The sequence below is a fragment of the Sus scrofa genome, chromosome 4 (genome assembly GCF_054392235.1).
Source record: "Sus scrofa isolate SSC_HxYL_T2T_F1_AM1 chromosome 4, Sscrofa_HxYL_maternal_Yorkshire_Landrace_v2.0, whole genome shotgun sequence".
Taxonomy (NCBI): Eukaryota; Metazoa; Chordata; class Mammalia; order Artiodactyla; family Suidae; genus Sus; species Sus scrofa.
The window spans coordinates 124,350,166-124,375,152 of record NC_139386.1 but is presented as its reverse complement, the minus strand read 5'-3'; the positions used below and the strand labels follow the sequence as shown (position 1 = coordinate 124,375,152).

At 40.8% G+C, this 24,987-nt stretch overlaps 2 protein-coding genes across 18 annotated transcripts in view; one reads left to right on the top strand and one right to left on the bottom strand.

Moving 5' to 3' along the window:
- SNX7 (sorting nexin 7) overlaps window positions 1-24,987 on the top strand; it is a 306,908-nt gene that overhangs the window by 182,031 nt on the left and 99,890 nt on the right. The gene's annotated exons all lie outside the window — the stretch shown is intronic.
- PLPPR5 (phospholipid phosphatase related 5) overlaps window positions 8,969-24,987 on the bottom strand; it is a 120,961-nt gene continuing 104,942 nt past the window's right edge. For 3 of the 5 annotated variants that reach the window (XM_085020650.1, XM_085020651.1, XM_085020652.1), the window contains one exon: window positions 8,969-12,347. In XM_085020650.1, coding sequence (XP_084876776.1) covers window positions 12,315-12,347 — 33 coding nt within the window. In that variant the 3' untranslated portion in view covers window positions 8,969-12,314. 5 annotated transcript variants of the gene reach the window in all.

The window sequence follows — 24,987 nt, the reverse complement described above, 5'->3', positions numbered from 1 at the left end:
TCCCACTGTTGCTGTATATTCAGGTCTTTTGTTTGTTTGGAGTTTTTTTTTTTTTTTTTTTTTTTTTTGGCTGCATCAGTGGCATGTGGAAGTTACTGGGCCAGGAACTGAATCCAAGCCACAGCTGTGACCTGAGCTACAGCTGTGGCAACGCTGGATTCTTAACCCACTGCACTGGGCCAGGGATAGAGCCTGCATTGCCACAGAGACAATGCCAGAGCCTTAACCCGCTGTGCACAGCAGGAGCGCCAAGGTTGTTTTTATTATAACAAATAACACTGCAGAAATCATCTTTGTGATTATTAAATTATATTCCCTTTGGAGACAGATTCACAGGAATGAAATTACTGAGTCAGGGTTATGAGCATTTTAGTGGCTCATGAAATGTCCTGCCAAGTTGCTCTCCAAAGGGATTTACCCTGCCAGCAGAAATATATGCTTGTGTCAGGGATATTATGTCCTCATCAGAACTGGGCATTTTAATCTTTTTCTTCTATATTTAATAGTCACAAAATTCACCTTGCCTTCTGTTATTGATGCCAATGATCTAGAGAGCTGGGGAAAGGAACGAAACACCTCTTGGGTGTTTCTTGCTCTGCACCATGCTACGAAATATCTGCTCATTGCCTGAAACTTTGACCTTAGCTCTGCCTTCCAACCCCAGTGTCTCCCAATAGCCCTGTCCTGCTTCACTTCCCTTTGTAACACTTTTAAGTATCTGAAATCCTATTATACATTTATAGTCTTTATTTTACTAACTTCTCCAATAAAATGAACACTCTCTGGAGGGAGGGATTTTGTCATATGTGTGTTGCTATCTGGATAGTACGTGGCATGGAGTAGAGCCTGGCTAGACAGTGTTGAATGGAAATATGAAGGATGTAATTAGTGTCAGTTCATAATCATGTCGACGCTGATGGCTGGCCCTAGAGACTGTTTAGATATATGATGCCATCTTTTCCTTTCTGCTTCTCAGTCTGTGACCTTCAAGCATGGCCAAGCACGGTCTGTTTGCTTTGGCCAATAAGAGGTGAGCAGGGGAATTCCTGTTGTGGCACAGTGGAAATGAATCTGACTAGTATCCATGAGGTTGTGGGTTCAATCCCTGGCCCTGCATAGTGGGTTAAGGATCTGGCATTGCTGTGAGCTGGGGTGCAGGCTGCAGACACGGCTCGGATCCTGTGTTGCTGTGGCTATGGTGCAGGCCAGCAGCTGTAGCTCAGATTCAGCCCCTAGCCTGGGAATTTCCATATGCTGCAGTTGTGACCCTAAAAAGCCAAACAAAAACGAAAACACAGCAGAAGTGATATGCGTCTTAGTGGGGGTAGGCTGTTTAAGAGCCAGGCACACTCACCACTGTTCTTTTTCCCCCTCTGTCATAGTTAATGCCTAAGTTCCAAATAATGTCTTCTCTGCTAGTCTTGGTCTCAACTTAGGATGGCTATTAAATAGATTAGCACTTCCACGTCACGCTTGGGAGACATGCTGTGTGAACCAGAAATAAAGAGTAGTTACTTTGGGGCTGATATTTGAGCATTAACTGTTACTGTAGTAAAATCTGGTGTAACCTAATGGATGCAGATATCGGTAGGTTTAAACAGTGTGGTCTAAATCGCAGAACTGGCAGTGGAGAAGCCGAGATTCAGACCTGGTTCTGACTGTGCTTTTCCACTATTCCAGAGCACTACCCGCAGTAAATACGTACTGCAAACTGGGTGGCGTAAATAAGACGAATGTATTGTTCTACAGCTCTGGGGCTAGAAATCCCACATCAAGATGTAGGCCAAGTTGGTTCCTTCAGAAGGCTGTCAGGAAGAATTTGTTCTGTGCCTCTCACCAGCTTCTGTCTGTTTGCTAGCAGTTTTTGGAGTTCCCTGTCATGTAGAAGCATCACCTTAATCTCTGCTTTCATCTTTTTTTATTTTTATTGAAGTACAGTTGGTTTAACTCCCTCCTTCCATCTTCACATAGCATTCTCCCTGTGCGCGTGTTTGTCTGTGTCCAAATTTCCTTTTCTATAAAGACACCGTATTGTCATCTTGGGGGCCCCCTCTGCTCCAGTTTGTCCTCATCTTCACTAATTAAATCTACAATGTCTCTATTTCCAAAGAGAGTCACATTCTGAGAGGCCTGGGTTAGGATTTTGATACATTAATTTTAGGGGGACATGATTCTAAAATAAACTTGAGCTTATATAAGGGTATAAACAGCATATAACAATTCTGTGATTACATCTAGATTAACCTGGATTGAAGAGAATTTACCTTACTATTGCTTCTGTCATCCTTACAATATTCCTGGAAATCTCTTGAGTTAGAAAGAGCCAGAAAACAATGGAAAAAAAGTGGGAGTTGAAAAACTGCAACGTTATCTTTTTACAATATATATTGTTAAAGTGAACAGTGTTAGAATCTCAATTAATGGTGGCCCAGCTGGTATGTGCATATGTCTTTAGCATTTCAAAATTAGGACCAAGTATTCAGAATAAATATGAAAGCATCTAAAATGGTATGGATGTGATCCCAGATGCCGTCAACATATGTCTTATGAATTTCCAATTAAAAAAATACCAGGTCCATATCATTTGGCTTATTTGGTGGAATAGACAAATTATTCTTCTAGCACAAAGCAACAAACCACAAATAAAGCAAGCTGGCTAAGAGAGCTTGCTATTTTCAGAGCATCGAAATTTCACATTTGCACATTGCAATTTAGGTTCTCAGAGGTTTAAATTTCATTTATTATAGACCTGTATTAATATTGACCATATGCTTGAAGAACTTTTCTAAGAGAGCAAACCTCATGATTTGACATCTGAGTTCTTACAGATTATGCCTTGAAGTAACATCCAGAAATCTCATGTTATACTTTATCATTTTTAGTAGTGAGAAAAAAGTACCCCAGGATGTACTTATCTGCAACATGTATATTAATCATGGCCCCACTTTTGATGATCAGATGACTTTGATTTAAACCATAAAGGGCCGTCTGAAATCAGCGGCACAGCAAATAAGTCAGAGTAACAACAGTGAAAGCATCTATCTCAAAGCCTACATGTTTTATTTCATAAGAGAGGAGAGTCCGCTTTACCCAAACTGGCTTACTTTGACATAAAATATCGCCATGGTTATCTGTGTTCTGATGGCACTCTTTAGGCCTTCTGAAGGACACAACTGTAAGAGGTGAAATTTTAAGGCAGTGGAGGGTCGCTACGGGCTAAATGACATCCCACCCCCAAATTCATATGCTGAAACCCTGACCTCCAGGGTGACTGTATTTGGAGACAGGGTTTGGGGGAAGGTAATTAAAGTTAAATGAGGTCATGAGTGGAGTGGACCCTAATTCCAACAGAACTGGTGTCCTTTTGAGAAGAGGAAGAGAGTCCAGATCTCCCTCTTTCCCTATGTGAAGACACAGAGAAAAGGCAGCCGTCTGCAACAAGGAGAGAGGCCTTACAATGCCCGTCTTGTTGGCACCTTGATCTTGAACTTCTAGGCTCCAGAATTGTGAGAGTATCATTTTCTGTTGTGTAAGCCACGCAGCCTCTGTTACGGCAGCCTGAGCTGACAGTGCCCTAGCAGACAGGAAGTGGGTAAGGTTTGCTAAGAGAGATACATTTAAGACAAGAAATAATGAGAGTTAACAGCAGAGGGCAGAGAAAGCCATAAGAAGGTGGGTGAATAGAAAAAAACTCCACAATCAAAAGCTTTTGAAATTCTTTAGATCAAAGGAATAAAAAGTCCCCTACATAGCTCTTCATAACTCCCCAAAACTTTACGTTATTAGAGCACAAAAGATGGTTCGTGTTCAAAGGCTAGGTAGGTTAAGTTATGTATATTTATGTAGTGACCCAGAAGGTGCACAATAGAATTTGGAAAAGATTACTTAAAGTATCAAGCTTGAGTTATTTGCAAAAAAAAATCGCATTTCTAAGTCTCTCATTCCTCTTAGCGAATAGTCTGAATAGCTGGGATACATTCTATAATGTATACTATGTATAGTGTATTCGTATTATGTGTATAATGTATAATACAAATACAGTTCTGTCCATTGCCATGTCCATCAGGAGTTCCCATCGTGGCTCGTTGATAACGAACCCGACTAGTATCCATGAGGACTCAGGTTTGATCCCTGGCCTCACTCAATGGGTTGATCCTGCGTTGCTATGAGCTGTAGTGTAGGTTGCAGACGTGGCTCGGATCCCGAGTTTCTGTGGCTGTGGCCAGCAGCTGTAGCTCCAATTTGATTTAACCTGGGAACCTCCATGTGCCGCAGGTGTGGCCCTAAAAAGACCAAAAAAAAAAAAAAATCATCGATGTGTCCATCAAATTAAGTATTTCTTAATTTGATCATATCAAAACAAGTGACCAAATAATCACAATAAAAAAAGATCCACCCACTCCCCTTGGATAATCAAACTGTAGCCCACCAGATCCTCAGGCAGAGCCTCCTTGCCTGCCTGCTTGCATCTCTCACAGGCATCCTATCTTAATAAATCTATTTCTTGCCTATCAAAAAAAAAAAAAAGATCTAAGGGCAAAGGGGGGTGGGAGTATAAATTGGGAGGTTGGGATTAATAAATGCACACTATTATATATAAAACAGGTAACCAGCAAGGACCCACTGTAGAGCACAGGGAACTATACTCAATATTTTGTAATACCCTATAAGGGAAAAGATTCTGAAAAAGAATGTGTGTGTGTGTGTGTGTGTGTGTGTGTGTGTGTGTGTGTAACTGAGTTGCTGTGCCATATCCTGACAGGAACACAATATTGTTCAATGTTGTGTTCAATAAAACTATACTTCAATAAAAAAATTTAAAAAAGAGATCGAGCAATGAGCAATTATGAGATTACAAAGTCCATATATATTAATATAAAGTATAGAAAACATTTCTTTTCAAAAGAAATCTTTATATTATATAAACTAAGGATTTTAGCTATGTCTCTTTCTATATGTTTATATATGAGTCTCTATTTAGGTCTCTTTATACAAACTGCATATATATCTATATAGATAGATAGATATGTCTATCTCCATATCCATACCGACAGGCAGTCTTTTCTTTGCAATGTGGGGCCATAAAAATAAAATGACCGTGCAAACTGAATCCAGGCAAAAAGATCTTAATAAGTGAGGGGAAATACTACAGTTAATCTACCACCTTTATTTTCCTGTCCAACATGAAAAACTCTCTTACTGCCAATTTTACGTATGTAGGAAAATGAAAAAAATTAACAAAACTAATATTAACTTAGTACACTGTGTTTTAAAACATTAGAAACATTGAAACTTCAATATTCTATTTCTTTGGAAAAAAACTTACCCAGAGCAGCTTGAACAGTATTTGCTGCTTTCTTCTTGTCGTAGAATGTACTGCATAAAGTATTTCCCGCCTTTGACTAATTGCTATAGTCCTTTCTATATTCCTTATCCTCTGCCCTTTCAATTTTGTGAAATAATGTCCAAGAGTTCCTTCAATGTGAAGGGTTTTTTTGATTTTGTTTTTGTCAGACCTGCTTTCTCTGGGATACCTTCGTTTTCATCACAACCTCATTCCCCCCTTTTAACCATCACCTCGCTTTTCCTCGGCCGCGTTCATGGCGTTTCTCAGACGGTGGTGGCTGTGTCCACGTTCCCATCATCAGCGGTGCCTTCCAGTGCTCCACTTACGTTTGATTTTGAATTTTGTTGTCAGCACTATCACCTCTTGTTCTTTGCTGCACTTCCATCTTTGTTGGCCAGTTCTTTCTTTCAATTTATATATTTTTAACAAATACCACGTGGATTTACCACGGGGAGATAAAGGGTCGACACAACTGCACGCTTTGCTATCTGAGCGTGAACAGAATGGCACCTGTGCCATTGACCACCGGCCAACTCTGAAAAAGGTGACATGACTGGTCACTGCTCCTTATGTGCATGTGTCATTTACTTAGTGATTTATGAGCTGAAGAGCTGGCAGCAACATCCTTTATGCAATTGCTCAATTCTACCATGACAGACAAAAACTGGACCCTGTTCCTGGGGAAGGGGTGTTATTTAACTAAACCTTGCGTCTGAGATTGTTTGGGCTGCTGGAACAGGCCACCACAGACTGAGCAACAGCAAACACGAACAGCAGACATTGGTTTCTCACGGGCCTAGAGGCTGCGAGTCCAAGATCAAGGTGCTCACAGATGGAGCGTCTGAGGAGAGCCGTCTTCCTGGCTTGTGGCTGTCTGTCTCCTCGTGTCCTCCCGTGGGAGAGAGCAGGGAGAGAGGAAGAAGCTCTCTCGTGGGGCACTCGCATCAAGTACTTCCCAAGGTCCCCTCTCCAGATACCATCACATTGGGAAGTCAGGCTTTCGCAGATGCATTTTGAGGGAACATGGCTATTCAGTCCACAGCACCATGGCAACTGGAATTTCAAAAACCAGAGTTGCACAAAGCAAGCACATGCACACGACACACACACATGCACATACATACATACCTACACAATCAATGTATCAGAACCGGGTCTTATGTGTTCATTATTGTTTCTTTTCAGATTGTGTCATTTTGCTTCAGTCTCTTCCCTGCTCCTTTTGCTCAGATGCTTTTTGTTTTCTCCTTTTCTCTCACTCTCTTGCTCTCTTTCTCTCATGCCTACAGGAGAACTAGGAAGGCTTTCTGGGAAAACCTAGGTGAGTTTGTGTTCTCAGTGAAATACTGAATGAACAGCTCTCTAGTTAGTTTTTCTCAAAGGCCTCTGGGAGGTATAGCCAGATATTGAGGAGGTGGTCCTTCTGGATCCGACACAGTGAGCTTGCTCTCTGTTGCATTTGTGGGTTTCTCCTGTGTATCAGAACAGATCCATGCTTACACACTGAGCACCTCAGTTCAGTTCGGCACTGCTTGAACATGTTACGTTTAGCTGCAGAAGCCTGTGGTAGAATGAATGCACAAAATGGCCCTTGTTCTCCACTGGTCTTTGTGTCTACCCCTTTGCAGTGTGACGTTGCAGCTCCTTCCTTACCCTTTGGAACTTGGCTGGCCTTGGGACTTGCCTTAGCCAACTGAATGGGATGAAAGGGACAATGTGCCAGGGTCTTGCTCACTTCTGCTCTGTCTTGGCCCCTATGTGAATGGGCTTAGCTAGTTTGAAGGAGTTGAAAGACCATGTAGAGAATATTTCCATTGTCCCAGGGGAAGACATCCTAGACTAGCCTTCAGCCAGATGACCACATATATGGAAGAACATCCAGCCAAGATCAGCAGAACTGCCAGCCTGGTCTCATATGCATATGAGCCAGCTCAGATGAGAAAAATGGCTTGGCTGAACCATAGATTTGTGAAGAAAAGTATGTGCTTATTATTATGGCATTTAGGACTTTTTAAAACCTCAGCAATGGTCAAATAATACAATGCCGTTTTTAGAGGCAAAGGTTTTTTTTAATTAACTTTAGCTCTTACTGTAATCTATAAAAATGTCCTTTGCTCAGTCCTGAGAGTAAGTAGCTGGTAAACTCCAAGCCAATTCTCCCACCTTAACTTTAAACAGACCTCTTAGAGCACCGTCAAGTCAAGGCTGCTGAACTATCCCACATGGAGGAGTAGGGACCATGTCTTTCTAACCATTTGTTTCATCAGCCCGTTGCACATTACCTGGTGTCCAGAATCACTCTATAAATATTTGCTGAATGAGTGAAGACGGAAAAGCCTTCTTGAGCAGTAACAATACCTCTAGGGAAATCTAATTAATACTCAAAAATGTCTCAGTATTTTGGAAAGGTTTTTTTCTTTCTCTTTTTTTAAATATCACTTTAAAAATACACTTTTTTTGGAGTTCCCGCTGTGACAGTGGGCTAAGAATCCTACTGCAGCGACTCAGGTTGCTGTAGAGGTATGGGTTTGATCCCCACCTAGCACAATGGGTTAAAGAACCTGATGTTGCCACAGCTACTGCTCAGATTCAGTCCTCACCTCAGGAACCTCCCTATGCCATGGGTGCAGCTGTTTAAAAAAAATACACTTTTTTTTCCCTCCTATGAAGAAAAAATTCTCCCCCTTTTCTACAAATTAAAGTGTTTCAGTGCAAAATGAAAATGGAAACGCATTTGTAGATGTAATAATATAAAGGTAATCAGGCTGAAGGGTGGTGTAAGAATCACCCTTGTTAATTAAGACTGGCATCTTAGAGATGTGAACTTGGAGTTTTTGTCAAATGTTGGCTGTGCTTGTGGACCCACTCATCTATACATATTTCTTTTTTATCTGGCAGTCCTTGTGGGCAAGGTCACAGTTTTGAAAACTGCCGTCTGAGTTTAGAATTTAGATCCTATAATCCATCCATGGCTCGCACATCTGAGAGGAGGGAGAGAACCCTTGATTTGTATTAGACTTTGATCATGTCCTGAGGTTCTGTCAGACCAAGAACCAGCTACAAGCTAAAGTGAAGGGGACAAGAGAGAAGAATATGAGTCGTGTTACTTTTCTTCTTCAAAGAGAATCATTCACTTAAAATCTGGAAGATATTTCCTTAATTGCTATTTTAAAAGAATCAAAACTCACCAAAATTGATTAGAAAAACCATACTGGCCAAATGGGAGATCAAAGTTTGTAAGGGATAAACAGAACCATTGGGTCTGTGTCCTGGGCAACTTTTTAGACCATGCGATGAAGAATTTAATAAATGGTGCTCTGGAGGCAAGAATAAGGTCATTGACATCCATTCTTTAGCCTCTTGCTCATACACAGGAGGCAGATTGGGTACCTGCTCTGTATCCCATTTGTCAATAAGGAAGTTGAAGAGATGCCAGGAGGGTGCACGGGATGGAGGGGGTCATTGACCTGCCCAAAGAACTGGTCCACGCTGAACCACTGGGATCCCTCCCAGGCATCCTGCAGGCACGCTGACTATCTGACTTCCAACACGATAGCGCTCTTTATTCCTCTACCCCCAAGAAAGAATTCATATGTGGGAAGAAAACGAACTCAAACTTGATTTCGTGGATTTAATTTTTAACATTTTATTTGAAAAATACAATACACAGCAGAGAATTACTTCCTCCCCTACTGCTCTTTGACAGCGGAAACTGTACGGAAAAGGTAACAGATATTTGGCAAGGACAGATCCTGAGAAAAGAGAGGCCCAGTTAGAAGCGGGGTAGACAAAGTCTGTCAAAGAAGGTTCACCTCTCTTTTAACATAAAAGAGCCTTTTAAATAATCTTAGGAATCAGATAAAACATGTGCAGAATTTCTGCCATGCAAACAGAGACTACTGAAATTTTCAGGCTGACCAATTTATACTGACCTGGGCCCCAAGTAAGTGTAATAAAAAGATGTCTTTATCAGAAAGATATGTGTTCACTGGCTTTTACTAGGCTATGTATGTACATATTTACAAGTTAATATTTTCTTACATATGTTTTTCATTATTCTCAGTAAGAGCATCATGGCTAAGGGCTCTTTGCTGGCTTTTTGCCTTATGCACGTGTATCTTTTTATTCCTCTGAAGTTCCTTGGTGGGCAGCATCATTGACTGCACAAGCTTAGGTCCATGACATTTAAATATTACAGATGACCTCACTCTGATCCTGGTTTAGATTTGGACTTCTGAGCAATTTTTAACTCCTGTATTCAGACCAGGTTTAGCAAAGTACAAAGATGCAACACTTATGTATGCATATATAACTAAGGCTTCCAATAGGAAAAATGTGATCAATTGGTTCCTTGAAAACTGATGCTAGAACTGAGACATCTGACCTGACTCTTAAGCCTTGCTGGCAACCCTGCCTCCTCGCTCTTAGATCATTCTGTCCACTTTCATGCCCTGCCAGTGAATTCTCCATCACTGTTATTGCCTAAAAAGTCTTTAAAGAGGGTCAAGGCGTTCTAAGCTTTTTTGTGTGCTCTAAATTTCCACCAGAATTGAATTTGCTCTACAAGTCTGAAAGATAGAAATATGAATTGTTTTCTGTGTTGCTGGCCCTACCATAAGTGCTTCAACTCCCACAGTGACTTAGAAATAAGTCTTTGGTTATATTTATTTTCTGACTTGTGTTGAAATTAGGGAGAAAATTAAAAGTGCAATTCCTTTCACTCTGTCAAGGTTAGGAAGCATCTTCTTAGTCAATTAAAACTACCTCTCAGATAAGACAAAGCTAGTCCGCAGAGCTTTGAAAACTGTAGTTATTGTTGAGGGGTACTCCGAATGGTTTTCTCATAGTCCAGTTCATCTTCGTTATGGTGTCAGGATTCTCATCCTTAATTCCACATGCTCTGTGTAAGGTGGATCCCTCAGGGCCTCTCTGGAGGGATGGGGGCTCGGGCAGGGGGCTGAGGGTTGCAGGAAAGACATCTGATTTAAGTTTTGACTTGAAAGACCTTACATCTAATCTCTTGACATTATTTTTAAGTAGATTATAAAATGGCTAGTATGTTGTTGTGTTTTCAAAAGGATTCATGCTTAAAACACAGATGTTTAAAATACAGCATAACTTTTGTAACTTTTATTTTGGCATTTCTTCGATTTTTGAAATATAAGTAGGGGAGTTCCCATTGTGGCGCAGTGGAAACAGATCTGACGAGGATCCATGATGATGCAGGTTCGATCCCTGGCCTTGATCAGTGGGGTGGGGATCCGGCATTGCCGTGAGCCGTGATGTAGGTCGCAGACTCGGCTCAGATCCCGTGTGGCTGTGGCTGTGGTGTAGGCTGGCAGCCACAGCTCCAATCCACCCCTCAGCTGAGAACTTCCATATGTCTTGAGTGCAGCCCTAAAAGAAAAAGCAAAAACAAAAAGCAAAAAAATAAATAAGTAGTTGCCCTGGACTCCACTGACTTCTGAAAAGCCTCAGTGTGTCCAAAATGATATGGCAGCTGTGGCATGCATTAAAACCCAAACTAGGGAGTTCCCACTGCAGCTCAGCGGGCTTTGAAACTGACTAGTATCCACGAGGATGCAGGCTCAATCTCATCCATGGCCTCATTCAGTGGGTTAAGGATCCGGCATTGCCACAGATGCGGCTCAGAGCTGGCACTGCTATGGCTGTGGTGTAGGCCAGCAGCTGCAGCTCTGATTCAGCCCCTAGCCCAGGAACTTCCATATGCTGCTGTAGGTGTGGCCCTGAAAAGAAAAAAAGAAAAGAAAAAAGAAAACTAGTTCAGGGTCAGAAAAGCCGAATTGAAATTTTAAGTGCCTCTGACTAATAGTGTGGAGCTGGGTAGACTGTTTATTCTGCCTTGTCTTCATTTTCCTCGTCTGTCCAACTAAAGCCACACTCTTCATGTTGAGCCAGGGTTCGTGTGAAGATCAAATGAAATAATAAATGAAAATGTACTTTGTAAACTACAAAGTACTACGTATATGCAAAGTAAAAGACATTAACAACATTTGTATTTGGATAATTTAAATTAGACTGTTTGGATGTGGTTCTTTCCTATTTAAATTATGTGGAAACTTGACTGGTAAAAAGCCTAAGAATGGAGCCTTTGACCACTCTTGCGACATTTTTGTCAGTAGAAAATTGCTCAATAAACAGGTACCATTGCTGGATTTAGTCATGTAGGCTATTCTAAACACTGCCTGCATTTAAAAACTATAAGTCAACAATTAAACCACAACTGTCAGGAACAGAAATCCAAATAAATAATTTTTAATTATGATACATTACATATTACAGTAAAAATTGGCATTTTCCCCTTCAAAAGCAGAAGCACCAGTCTTAGAATTTATAGTAGGAATGGTATTTTAAGTGAAATATAGCGTAATATTATGTGCAAACATCATTTTAGTAGAGAACATACTTTCTAAAAGTAAAGTAACGTCACACACTGAAATCTGTTAGAACGGAAATAAGGTCATGCTGAATAGTGAAATAAACGCCCCCATGACTTTCAAAGTCCATTCAATGAAACACGGTATACTGCTGAATAGAACATCTACGAAAAATTAAAAAGCTTAACGAGCTCAAGATGGAGGGATTTTTTTTACAGAAATATGACTTGGGTAAAGGTTTCTTTTCTCATCGTCTCAGGTGGTTCTATGAGAAAGTAAAGTGAACACTTTATTTCAGAATTTGTTCATGGGGCATCACTTTGTAGGCAACACCTACTTTGTGTGAGGTTTTGCTGCAGGTGCTGGGGAGACAGAGAAGAAAGACACAGTCCTGCCCTCGAGGAGCTCACAGTCTAGTGGGGGACACAGATACGGTGACACTGAATCTTAAATGATAGAAATTATTAGACAACGTTATAAGCTTTTTTTTTTTTTGTAATCAAACACACTTGGAATGGGTGGTGAAAACAGACGATGTCCAGTGCAGGGAGAGCCCGTCGGCATCAATATCATGTGACTTCCGCAAAGGCAGTGATGTGGTTCTACAAAAAGAAAAAAAAAAAAAAGGAAAGACAAAGTCAGAGCCTCGGGGGGACTGTCTCTGTCAAAGATGTAGAGCTTTTACAACGAAGCATTAGCCGAATAGAAATCCGTACCCCAGGTATGTTTAACTGCTAGGACAGATAGCCTTAGTAAAATGAGTGGTATGATATTATTACATACGTTGAGCTGCTAATTATATATTTTCCTTAATATTCTTAATTAACCAAATAGACGAAAATGCTATACCTGCCTTCTTCAAAATTAACCCTGAAATTTGGAGAGAGAAAAATGGCCATGCAGGACGTGTGACTATTCTGTTCCGTGTTAATGGAATTTTAATGCTGCGTGGTGGAGTTTCAGATTCATTGCTCCCTGCGAGACAGATGGCGTAGAATGAGTGGCGAAATGTTCAGACTGAAATGGCATTTGCTAGTTGACAAAGATCTACTCAAATACTTCTTTTCTGATGCATGAATCCAGACGACAGACTCCATCTCCATGGTTTACCTCAACCAGAAAACTCTTCATGGAGCCTCCTTAATGTTTTTTTTTTTTAAGCCACAGAATTGTGTACAAAGAAACCCTGTGGAATGGCTAATATTTAAATGGTTTCAGGAGTCCCCAGTGTGGTGCAGTGGAAACGAATCTGACTAGGAACCATGAGGTTTTGGGTTTGATCCCTGGCCTCGCCCAGTGGGTTAAGGATCCGGTGTAGCCATGAGCTGTGGTGTAGGTCACAGACATGGCTCGGATCTGGCGTTGCTGTGGCTGTGATGTAGGCCAGCAGCTGCAGCTCTGATTCAAGCCCTAGGCTGGGAACCTCCGTATGCTGTGGGTGTGGCCCTAAAAAAATAAATAAATAAATAAAATACATGGTTTCAGACATGCAACAGGTTATATACCAGGGCTGCTGAAACACTGCAGTGGAAATCTATATGACATATCAATCATGTCACATATTTAGGTCATGTCGAGAGCTAACAGAAGTGACAGCCCAAACCAAAAACAACAACATTACAAAAGGTTTTACCATCATATTACCTGTTCTGAATGTTTTTCATAGTAGCTTTGACTCTTTATAAGTCAAAGACAGACATCATAAATAGAATTTCACGTCGTGGACGCATGGCCGGGAGATATCTTCCATGTGCATGTAGCTCTTTTCAAATGAGGGTGTTTAAAATGGCTAAAACAGTTTTTGAACGTGTGTGAGTAAACTAAAGTTCACTTTCACTGAATTGAGGCATATTAACCACGACCAGAATACTATTACTAAGGATGACTGCTTAAGGCATTATTTTCTAGATCTGACCCATTTAAACCTAGAGGAGAACAATATCAGAAAGAGTCAATAGTGAGCAGAGTGTGCTGACCTTTTTACTAACGCCCAAGCCCTTAGAAACGTTAATTTCCCATTTAAAAAATGCACGATGAACATACTGGCAAATTCAGCAGCTCATCTCTAAGTTTTCTTGAGTTTTCCTTACAAAAGCAGAAACATGACTTTAGGACACAAAAAGATTTGTCAGTTACATAACACACTATGATTGAATAAAAGCCATAAGAACTGTGGAAAGAGAACATCATAGTTTTAGTTCCAGTGGCCCCATGGGGACTTGAAATCTGTGAACTGAGAAAATACAATCTGATACACAGAGTTTCAGTACAGGACCTAGCACGCAGTGATTGTGGGAAAGATGTTAAAATATTAATTGGAGATTAACCAGTCATTAGCAACTGGCGGGAGGGGAAAAGGTGAAGAAGTGACAGTAGAAAAAAAAGAACAGAAGATTTTTAAAAAAGAGAGAAAATGGAGAGCATTCCAGAGCCCACTGGCCTAGAAAGGTATCAGTGTTTCCTTAACCTAAATAATACAGGGTCCCCAAGGCTCATTAAATTTGCTTTAGATGATCCTAAGTGAAGGCGACAGCCACCACCTGGGAAGGTAGACCTGAAATATTAAAATACCTTAATAAAGCAAAGTATCAGAAACAAATCACTGATAACCAAGGCAAGGGAGAAGAGAAGCAGAGGGACAGGTACAAGCTGGAGAGGGTGACAAAGAATGTGCAGTGCCTGTCAGGAGAGCATATAAATTATCATCTCAGCCTGCACCTGCTGAGGAGGAGGGATGCTATTCATGCTCAGGGCCACGTAGCCTAAACGGGGGCTGTCCCAAACAGGGGCAGAAGGGCAGCTTCAATATAAGGCACTGAACAGATAACTCGAAGAGTGCTATTGAGATTTAGGAGATACTGGATTCAGTACATTTAGGGAGTTCCCGTTACGGCTTAGTGGTAATGAACCCAACTAGGAACCATGAGGTTGCAGGTTCGATCCCTGGCCTTGCTCCGTGGGTGAAGGATCAGGCGTTACCGTGAGCTGTGGTGTAGGTTGCAGACGCAGCTCAGATCCGGTGTAGCTGTGGCTGTGGTGTAGGCCAGCAACTGTAGCTCTGATTCAACCCCTAGACCGGGAACCCCCATGTGCTGCACCTGCGACCCTAAAAAGCAATAAATTAAATAAATAAATAAAAGCCCATTTCACTGACCACTAGATCTTCCTTTCACTGTCATCAATTCCGTCTGATATCACCCCTTTCTTTATGCTAAGTCATTACCAGGTGTAACTCCAAGGGTAAGAGTTTCCAGACGGACTATACCTTTGGATTCCAGGGCTCGGGAAATTGCTGCTTTTTTCCAATTAGCATCCTTTCACTTTCACATCACACTTACGTTCTAACCTCTGAGATGATTTTTCCTATTTGACTAGAATTAGAAGGGTTCTGCTCAGGGCTTATTATTTAAAGAGGGTGGGTAGAGACAGAAAGAGATGAAAAGAAAACAATGGAGGGACTATGCCTGGGAAGAGAAAATGAAGTGGAACTTGAATAATAGTTTCCAAGTACATGAAAGGAATGTACAAAGAGCAGAGGGGCCATCTGTTCATTAATTTCACTCAGGGCAAATAAACCCACACCACAGAGCAGAAGAGATGGACTGCTTATCTCAGTGAGCTTAAAAGAAATCAGATGAATTCTCTTCTAGCACAGGAGCGGGTTTTCCCGAAAGAATCTAGAGAAAGGACAAATTATTTAAGATTCTTACCATCTATAAGATTCTATGGTTCTATATTATAACAATTACATGTATGGAAATGCAGGAATTTAAATATTCAAATGATATAACTCCTATGCAGGAAGTATGATATTGGTCATTTCCTCATCAGCATTTTCCTCAGTAATATAAAAAAAAATGGAATTGCATTTAAAATGTTCTGATCCTGTGTCTTGAGGAAGAGACTCACTCTGAGGCAAACTAGGTGACAAGCGATGTCCCCTTTTAATCTGGCTGAATTCTTAATAAGCAATACTAAATCTTATTGATAGACAATAATGCAAACACTCAGTAGGCAAGCCAAAAACCCATGCATAGAAGCTTAAGTGCAGAGTCACGAGAAGAAAGTGGTCATGTAACTCAGCAGTGCAATTACACATACAGACGCTTACAATGGAGATGACAGAGTGTGCATCCAAAGAGTTGAGGGTAGAATATGCCACAACCATTAGAACATGTTCATTCAAATCCACAGCAAATCAGTGAGCAAAGTACTGAACCCATTCCTTGAGTGCAGACGTCCCATGGGAAAATAAGCCCTTGTTTCCCAAAAGTAGTTTGGATTCTTAAATTTGACAGACACTTAAGTCTCTACGAAGTCAAAATGTGAAGCTTTATGCTCCATTTGGAAAAAAAACCTCTATTTTGGGAGTTCCCCCTGTGGCACAGTGGGTTAATGTGTGGCATTCGAAAAAAGTGCAAAATAAACTCCCAAACTTTCTTATTATTGTTAATATTATTCTATAATAAATAATAAGAGTCTGTATAAGTTGTACTTTGTAATTTTTAAAAAGTGACGTGAAAATGTGATGACGACTTGCCACCTGACAAGATCTGCCACTCACCATTTCTCTTTGAAAAAAGAGAGGGAATGCAAAAAGAGCATTTCAGATAAGAAAACCAAAAAAAAGGTCTTTACGGTTAAGGGCTGTTTGGTTTAATGCTAGGTTCCCATTCATGAGTGGAAAACCAGTGAAAAAACAAAATATATTTGATAAATAATAAAAGCAATACCCAAAACAATCTGGTGTCTAGATCCTCTGTGGTTATACTAGAAGCCTGCACAGAAGGACACCCTTCGCCTTGGCTCTGCACCCCAACTGCAGCTCCAGTGCGCTCTAGCGCACCTACGTTTATTGCCTTAATTGGAGGTGTTCACAGCGGCTGATTCCCATTATCCAGCTGAAAAGCCTTGCAAGACAGTCTTTAAAGGTCCTTCCCTGTGAATTTTCTTCTTGGCCATTTTCAGTAGGTTGGATGTGAGACACCTACAAAATGTATTTCATGTTATTTCCGTGCGTATTTAAATACCGACTTACTTTGATGCTGAAGTACTAGTCTGTTTAAAGTTCTGTGTTGTTATACTGTTAGACCAAATGCTGAGGTTAAATACTACTCCAGTTCCTCTCTTTCAGGACGATTATAAACAGCTTTTGTTTTTTAATAGGAAGTTGTCGGCAATCAGCTTTTATGTTAAACATAAAACGGGATCTGTGCATATGCTAATTTTAATTCAGTGATTCACTTCTTCAGCTCTGTTGGTAAGGAAGCTATGTGGTCAGGTGGTCCTTGGCAGTCAGCTAGTATAAATGTCAAGTGTTTGAAGGTGGGCTCCATAAAAATTGAAATTTTCACAAGCAACTTAACCTTTCAGAGACCCAGCTTTCTCATTTGTGAAATGGAAACAATAATACCCATTTGAATGGATTTTTATTTCTTAATGAGATGATGTGTACAGAGGTCCTTGTCTCTATTCAAACGTATCATGATCATTGTCTATCAAAGCCAGAGAAACAAGAAAAGAAGTAAAAGAGAGAAAGAAAAAGAAAGAACTCGAGAAACTGTTTATAATTTGTTGGGTTTTCACAATGCTCTGGTCTATGATTTGATTTTTTCAATTTTTTAAAAGATTTTAATTTTTTCCATTATAGTTGGTTTACAGCGTTCTGTCAGTTTTCTACTGTACAGCAAAGTAACCCAGCCAGTCACACACACATACAGACATTCTTTTTCTCACATTATCTTCCACCAGGCTCCATCACAAGTGACCATATCTAGTGATAGAGTTCCCAGTGCTATATCCAGCAGGATCTCATTGCTTATCCACTCCAAAGGCAATAGTTTGCATCTATTAACCGCAGAGAAATAAACTTGAAATGGCTCAAAGACTTAAACCTAAGACAAGACACCATCAAACTCCTGGTCTGTACTTTTAATATCCAAACAAACTTTAAATTCAAATGTTGCAAACTCATTTGGTGGCAACCAACCAACCTGAATTACTTTGAGGCCATTTATAGTCTCTACTGTGCTGCAGAAATATCCATCTTTGATTACAAAGTGCTGCCCAAGGATCCTGCCTGCCTAAGAGAATACACAGTGTTTTCCCCTAAAATATATTAAAAGATTTTAATCCTGAAAAACATCTAGCACTAACGATTTAGGGTAAGAAATCATGATCCTCTAATAATCAACAACTCTGACGCTATATAGACACAACCTACATTTTATCAGGGGAAGGGAGATGGGTGTTATACTCCCAAATATAGGCCATCTTTATTTTGCTATTTGCTTCCTTTCTTCATTCGCTGTGTCCTTTGATGAGGATAAAGTGGGCAAGAGAAGAGAGAAGGAAGAAAAGCATTAATGTACAGAAGATAATATAAGAGAAGGAATGACTGGGTCACTTTGCTATATAGTAGGAATTAGCACAACACTGTAAATCAACTACACTTTAATTTTTTTTTTTTTGGTCTTTTTTGTCTTTTTAGGGCCGCACCCATGGCATATGAAAGTTCCCAGGTTAGAGGTCTAACCAGAGCTGTTGCTGCTGGCCTACACCACAGCCACAGCAACGCCAGATCTGAGCCGCCTCTGTAACCTACACCACAGCTCACAGCAACGCTGGATCCTTAACCCACCGAGCAAGGCCAGAGGTGGAACCCGCAACCTCATGGTTCCGAGTTGGATTTGTTTCGGCTGTGCCACAAGGGGAACTCCCACTTTAATTTTTAAAAAATCAACCTAAAAAAAAAAAAAGCAGTAGTATATGAAATGTGTGCTAAGACTACTTCATCACATTACATTTTCATCCTGGTAGGTTGTGAAGTTGGTATTTTAAGAAATGATGCTTGGACTTCCCATTGTGGTTCAGTGGAAACAAACCTGACTAGCATCCTTGAGGATGCAGATTCAATCCCTGGCCTTGCTGTGGTGTCGGTCACAGACAGATGTGGCTCGGATCTGGCGTTGCTGTGACTGTGGCATAGGCTGGCAGCTGCAGCTCTGATTCGACCTTTAGCCTTTACCTTCATATGCCAAAGGTAAGGCCCTAAAAAGAGACACACACACACACACACACACACACACACACACACACACACACACACACACACACACACAAGGTCCATCTAAAAAGAAAAGAAATTATTAGAGAACTTCAAACTTAAGACTATGTAAAGTTCATTGTAAAGTCAGGAAAGATGACTTTTTAGGAACCATTTCTTCTTCTTTTTTTCTTTTTAACAGTAGTTCTGTTTCAACTCAGAATTTTACATTAGCTCAGAGCTTTGTTTCTTCTCGGGAATTCCCTTCTGTACTATGTGGAGAAAGGCTGAAAGCTACTTTCGGAGAGAATGGTCCCTCCCTAGAGAGAGGAGGACTCTGGGTGGCTTTCTCTAATAAGCAGTGACACCAGAGGCTGGCCCAGCTTTTAGTGGAGCAGCATTAGCTACAGATCTTCTGAAGGCTTTCCAAGTGCTGAGAAGCCAAAGCAGCTCAAGGCTTTCCCACACGGGATCTTTAGGAGCTCGGGTTCTCAATTTGGCTGCATGCTGGAATCACCTGGGAACTTTAGAAAAAAATTCTGCCGCAATTCCAGAGACTTGATTTAATTGTTCTGAGGTGTGGCCTGGGCAATGGGATTTTTAAAGACTCTCCAGATATATCCCAATGTGCAGCCAATATTGAAAATTACTGTTTCTGAAGCTCTGCAGGCGGAGCTGGATCCAGGTCAATTGCTGGCACCATATCCTGGTTACCTGAAGTGCCTGATATGCCACAGATCCCCTAGCTCAAGCCCAGGCCCATCCGATTCTTGAGAGAACATTCCAGAAGCCTGCCCTTTTTGCAAGTGCTGCAAGGGATGGATTCCCTTTCACATCAGTCTGAGAACCACTGCCAAAAGGTGTAAAGTGATTGGTCAGCAATATGAGCACTGTCAGGTACATTCTATCCATTCTTTCTTTAAAACACTATTTCTCCAGTGAAAAGAGCACTGCCTAAAAAAAAAAAAAAAAAAAAAAAAAAAGGTAATCCTGAATGATTCTCAAAAAGATAAAATCTCTGTGTTTAAACACTTCTGGGAACAGCTGCACATTACATTCCTTGCTTAAAGCTTCACAAGGCATAAGGTGTTGAGAAGATCTGTAACATACACTTTAACTCAGTGACTTTGCCAACACACTGGCATGAAACTCCAGGTAAGTCTGTTAATGCTAATGTGCCTTTGGTACTTGGTGGATGTGAGTAGCCCTTAATCTACCAGAAGTTAAGTTTCTTTCTTTCTTCCTATTTTCCTTCCTTCCTTCCTCTTTCCTTCCTTTCTTCCCTCCCTCCTTGCTTGCGGCCGCCCCACAGCATATGGAGTTCCCAGGCCAGGGATCATATCTGAGCCACAGTTGCAACCTACACTGCAGCTACCGCAATGGCAGATCCTTTAACCCACCGTTCAGGGGTGGGGATGAACCTGTGTTCGGAGGCTGCAGAGATGCTGCTGATCCTGTTGCACCACAGCAGGAACTCCCACCCAAAGTTTCTTAATTTCCCTAACTCTAAAGACCTGTCCACCACACTTTTCGCCCATATTCACAACTACGTTCTCACCTATCAACCCAGTTAACCTCCTGTCATTCCTGCCTCATCCTACAAAGGTTCTTTGGTCATTTTGGAAATTTCCCAACCACGAGTTTGTTCACCTGCTTCAGTCCCTTCTGCTCTTAATTCTACTTCTACTTACACTCATTCTGGGCCCCACCCAAACACTCTGTAATGACATCCTCAAGTCTCTTATCCCCGTGCTCTTACCTCACCTGCCAAATAGAACCTTCAGGCAAACAGGTTCCTCTCTCTGGACCATTCTTCCCCCTCCTCCTCTAACAGTCCTTCGGCTCTCTCCTTAGAGGATGCTGCAAGCATCGCTGAGATTGGACAGGTCCCACTTGATGTGCTCCTCTAGCATAACTATCATCACCCTGTTCTGAGTTTGCTTCTAAAATTCTTTATAAAATCCATAAAGGTACAGACTTATGAGACTGTAAACTCTTGAGTCCTGGGAAATGTACCACAGTGCTTCTTCCTTGATATTTGTTACATATTTCATGTTACAAATCTAGTAACAAATAAAATTTTACTGTACGTAACAAAGGATAAGAAAGTAACTCACCCATAAATCGTATCTCTGCCTTTACACTAGTATTTTAATCTAACCAATGGCTTCTTATTTATTTTATTTCTCTTTTATAACTTTTGAAAACACATTAGATTTACTAAATGAGCAGCCCAATGCTACTTGATGGAGAAGAATCAGAGGATGTGGGTAATGGATCAAGTGCATGGTAAATTTTTGTATAAGAAGGAGCTGATTAAAACTCCTTATTATAAAAACTTGCCTGTTTTCAGAAAGAGGTGCCAGTCAATAGAAATCTGGATAAGCCACATCAAGATCATTTCAGAAACATTCAAAACCCTAAGTGCAAAAAAAAAAAAAAAAATCCAAAAACCCCCCAAAACCATAAGGACCATTAGGTGTAACACAGAAACACAGACCATTCAGAAAAACTTTGTAAAGGTAAACATACATTTAACATACAGCCCAGCAATCCCATTCCCATTGTGATGCAGCGGAAACGAATCCCACTAGGAACCATGAGGTTGTGGGTTTGATCCCTGGCCTCACTCAGTGGGTTAAGGATCCAGCGTTGCTGTGAGTTGTGGTGTGGGTCACAGACATGGCTCAGATCCTGCATTGCCGTGGCTGTACTGTAGGCCAGCAGCTGTAGCTCCAATTTGACCCCTAGCCTGGGAATTTCCACATGGCGTGGGTGTGGCCCTAAAAAGCAAAAACAAAAAACAAAGAAAAAAATTAGAACCATCAGTCACTTCATGAATTAAGTCTAAAGGGCAAATGGTGTCTAGAAGTCATGGAATTATTACTTCAATATTTGATTGTTTCAGTCACAATAGAAAAGCAGAATATAAATGTCTGGGAAGGTATTCAAGATGTACAAATTAAAATAAGGTACTTCAGGAGGTCCCGTCGTGGTTCAGTGGTTAACGAATCTGACTAAGAACCATGAGGTTGCAGGTTCGATCCCTGGCCTCACTCAGTGGGTTAAGGATCCGGCATTGCCGTGAGCTGTGGTGTGGGTTGCAGATGTGGTTCGGATCCCACGTTGCTGTGGCTCTGGCGTAGGCGGGTGGCTACAGCTCCGATTTGACCCCTAGCCTGGGAACCTCCATATGCTGCAGGATCGGCCCTAAAAAAATGGCAAAAAGATAAAAAATAAAAAATAAATAAATAAAATGAGGTACTTCATTTCTTTTTGATCTCTAAGATTGGTGAAAATTATTGAGAACAGTATACTCTGTTGTTGGAGAGAACAGCAGCTATGAGTCAAACCACAAACCTTAAGAGGACTCATCCTCGCCTCCTCTTCTTTCCCAGCATTTCCACGTCTATGAGTAATATCTTAAGTTATGAATTGAATGTAGAAGTATATCTGTGTTAGAGATTTCTACCCGGCATTGTTTACAATTGTGGGACAGTGGGAGTGGAAGCAATCCTCTAAGCCTGACAAAGGGAATGATTGATTTATGTGGATTAAAACTTTTGCAGTGTGATTCTGCAATACTGTATATAGCACAGTGCTTAGGATTTGGAGCTCTGAGGTGATAAACAGGAAACATAAATTAAGAAAAGGGAAAACACAGTCCTGTATTCCAGTTACAGAGCACAGGTCGTGTGACCTCAGGCAAATGAGCTAACCTCTTTATGTCTCTTTCTCTGTAAAGCAGGGATAAGAAGATCCACTCAAATCATTTCTGTAAAAATGAAAATGGTATTTTATGCGTGACATTCTCTGCATAATTCGAGACACACAGTAAGCTCTCACGGAAGATGAGCTGTTACAGTCATACTCCATATGATTATTTATTCATTGATCGGTGACCATATCCCTGATATACTATTAAGTGAGCAAAAGCAGGCCACAGAAAGGAACAACAAGGGAGGTCCTAGACTAGCTCAAGCTCGCCGGCGCCCTCATGGGGCTTTGAAGGCTCTTCCAAGAAAATATTTCCAGCGATGTCTGGGGTAGGGTATGGATACCTCCTATGCATCTGTTTCACTTCGGCAGATTTTCAAATCTTGGAGCGTATACTGAATTACGTGTTGCTACTTTAACAAAAACAACAAACAACAACAAAACACGTGGTTTCCTGAGACTGTAAATGGGGTCATTGTTTCTCTTCCCAGTTTGAGTCAAATAAAAGTACATTTTCTTAGGCGAAAATGTTGATAGTGTCATGGTGCCCTGGACTGGCTCGGAGGGCCTCCACGGTGTCTCTAGGATGGCCTACCTGACGGGGACCCATCCGAAAGAAGAGGACGGTGGGTGTGTGGCCATGTGTAACTAATGATGTGTGCACGGAGAGTGACTTTTTAATCCATCATTGTATTATTCCCTCCCTAACTATTGCCTGCATGACTCACATAATTTAAAAATGCAGTCATCAGCCTTATATTTATTCATAAAATGAGATGAGAGAGCTTGTTGATATTCAGAAGTAACTTACAGAAAAGATGCTTTTATAGAAGGCCTGTTAGAGATGGCTGAAAAAAAATCTGGCTTTTATTCTTTGTATAGTACATGAAGATTTAGAAATAGGGTGGGGAAATCAATAATGAGTATATGGAAGCACATACAGGGAAGATAACATATGGCAAAGTAATATCAGTATACGCTCATCTTTCTAGCCTGAAATGTTGACTGTTGGCATTTTCAAGCTCCCATTTTCAATGGCCTTTTTTTAAGCAAAATTAAACTTAAATGAGAATGGAGTATAGCATGTAAACACGGGTTTACTTCAAATATTTTTTCGTTAAGTGCTCAAAGCTTCGATTGAGAATGAGGGCCTAAAGTGTGAATAGAGTTAGTTCCACTAACTATTCCAATATCTGATCACTAATAAACTTGTTTTGACAAGATCTTATATAATATTTACATTACAGTTCAACAGCTCTGCAAAACAAAGATTTGCATTCTAGAAAAGCAACTGAATCTTAACTAGATTTGCCATAGTTATTCATGCACAACATTCTGAAACCTCAAAGGAATTTATCACAGAGAGCACTGTACTGTATAATCATATTTGTCTTGGCAAAAAAAAACACAGGATTGTTTTGCTGTTGCTATGACACTAATGTATGCAACATTTTATACCATAATATTTTCTGCCACATGTGCTATATATGATACAGACAATCTGTATAAACTTTGAAATCCTTGAAATCTATCTATAGGGGTATGCTATTCTGAAATAAAATGAAAACCCTATTAAGGGAATCACCACTGTTGCGGGGGAACAAATTTCTCTTAAGGACGTACAGTGTGCCAAGTTCATTTGCGATCTGCTAATGCCAACAATTACTCTACAAGAAAACCATTATTATACCCATTTTTGAGATAAGGAGAAGAAGAGTAATTTGTCTCACTCCACCTAGTTATAATGTAGCCAACTCGGCACTGCCAGCTGCAAAAGTCTGTCTCCCCATCCCCTACTCTGCCCAAGTTTCAGCTCAGGCTTCGCCTTGATTTCTATGATTATACAATCTGCAAAGCAATGTAAATCCTGAGGCCTGTGCTTTCCTCCATCCCTGTGAATTCCTTCTGTATTTTCCTATCCACATAATTTCCCATGGGTATTAAACAAAACATGGTAATTTCAATCGGTAATAGTACACACTCCTTCTGCCATTTCAGAATTTTGCAAATTGTCATCACTGTTTACCACTTTCATTCAGGTGATGCTTCTGCTAATCGGGGAGCGCTTTCACACTAGGAGCTTCCTGGGCAGTACAGGTTAGTGAAACGTTCCTGACCTGCTGTACAAAATTGTAATCTTGGAGCTCCCGTTGTGGCTCAGTGGTTAACAAACCTGACTAGCATCCATGAGGATGCGGGTTCAATTCCTGGCCTTGTTCAGTGGGTTAAGGGTCCGAAATCGCCATGACCTGTGGTGTAGGTCACAGACGCAGCTCGGATCCTGTGTTGTTGTTGTGGTTGTGGTGGAGGCCAGCAGCTACAGCTCCTGTTCAGTCCCTAGCCTGGGAGCTTCCATATGCCATGGGTGTGGCTCTTTAAAAAAAAAAAAAAAAAATTGTAATCCTGCAACTTATTCTTAGCATGACCTCACCTTCCTTATAAGCAAGAGGGGATTACCTTTGGTTTAAATGATTAGATCA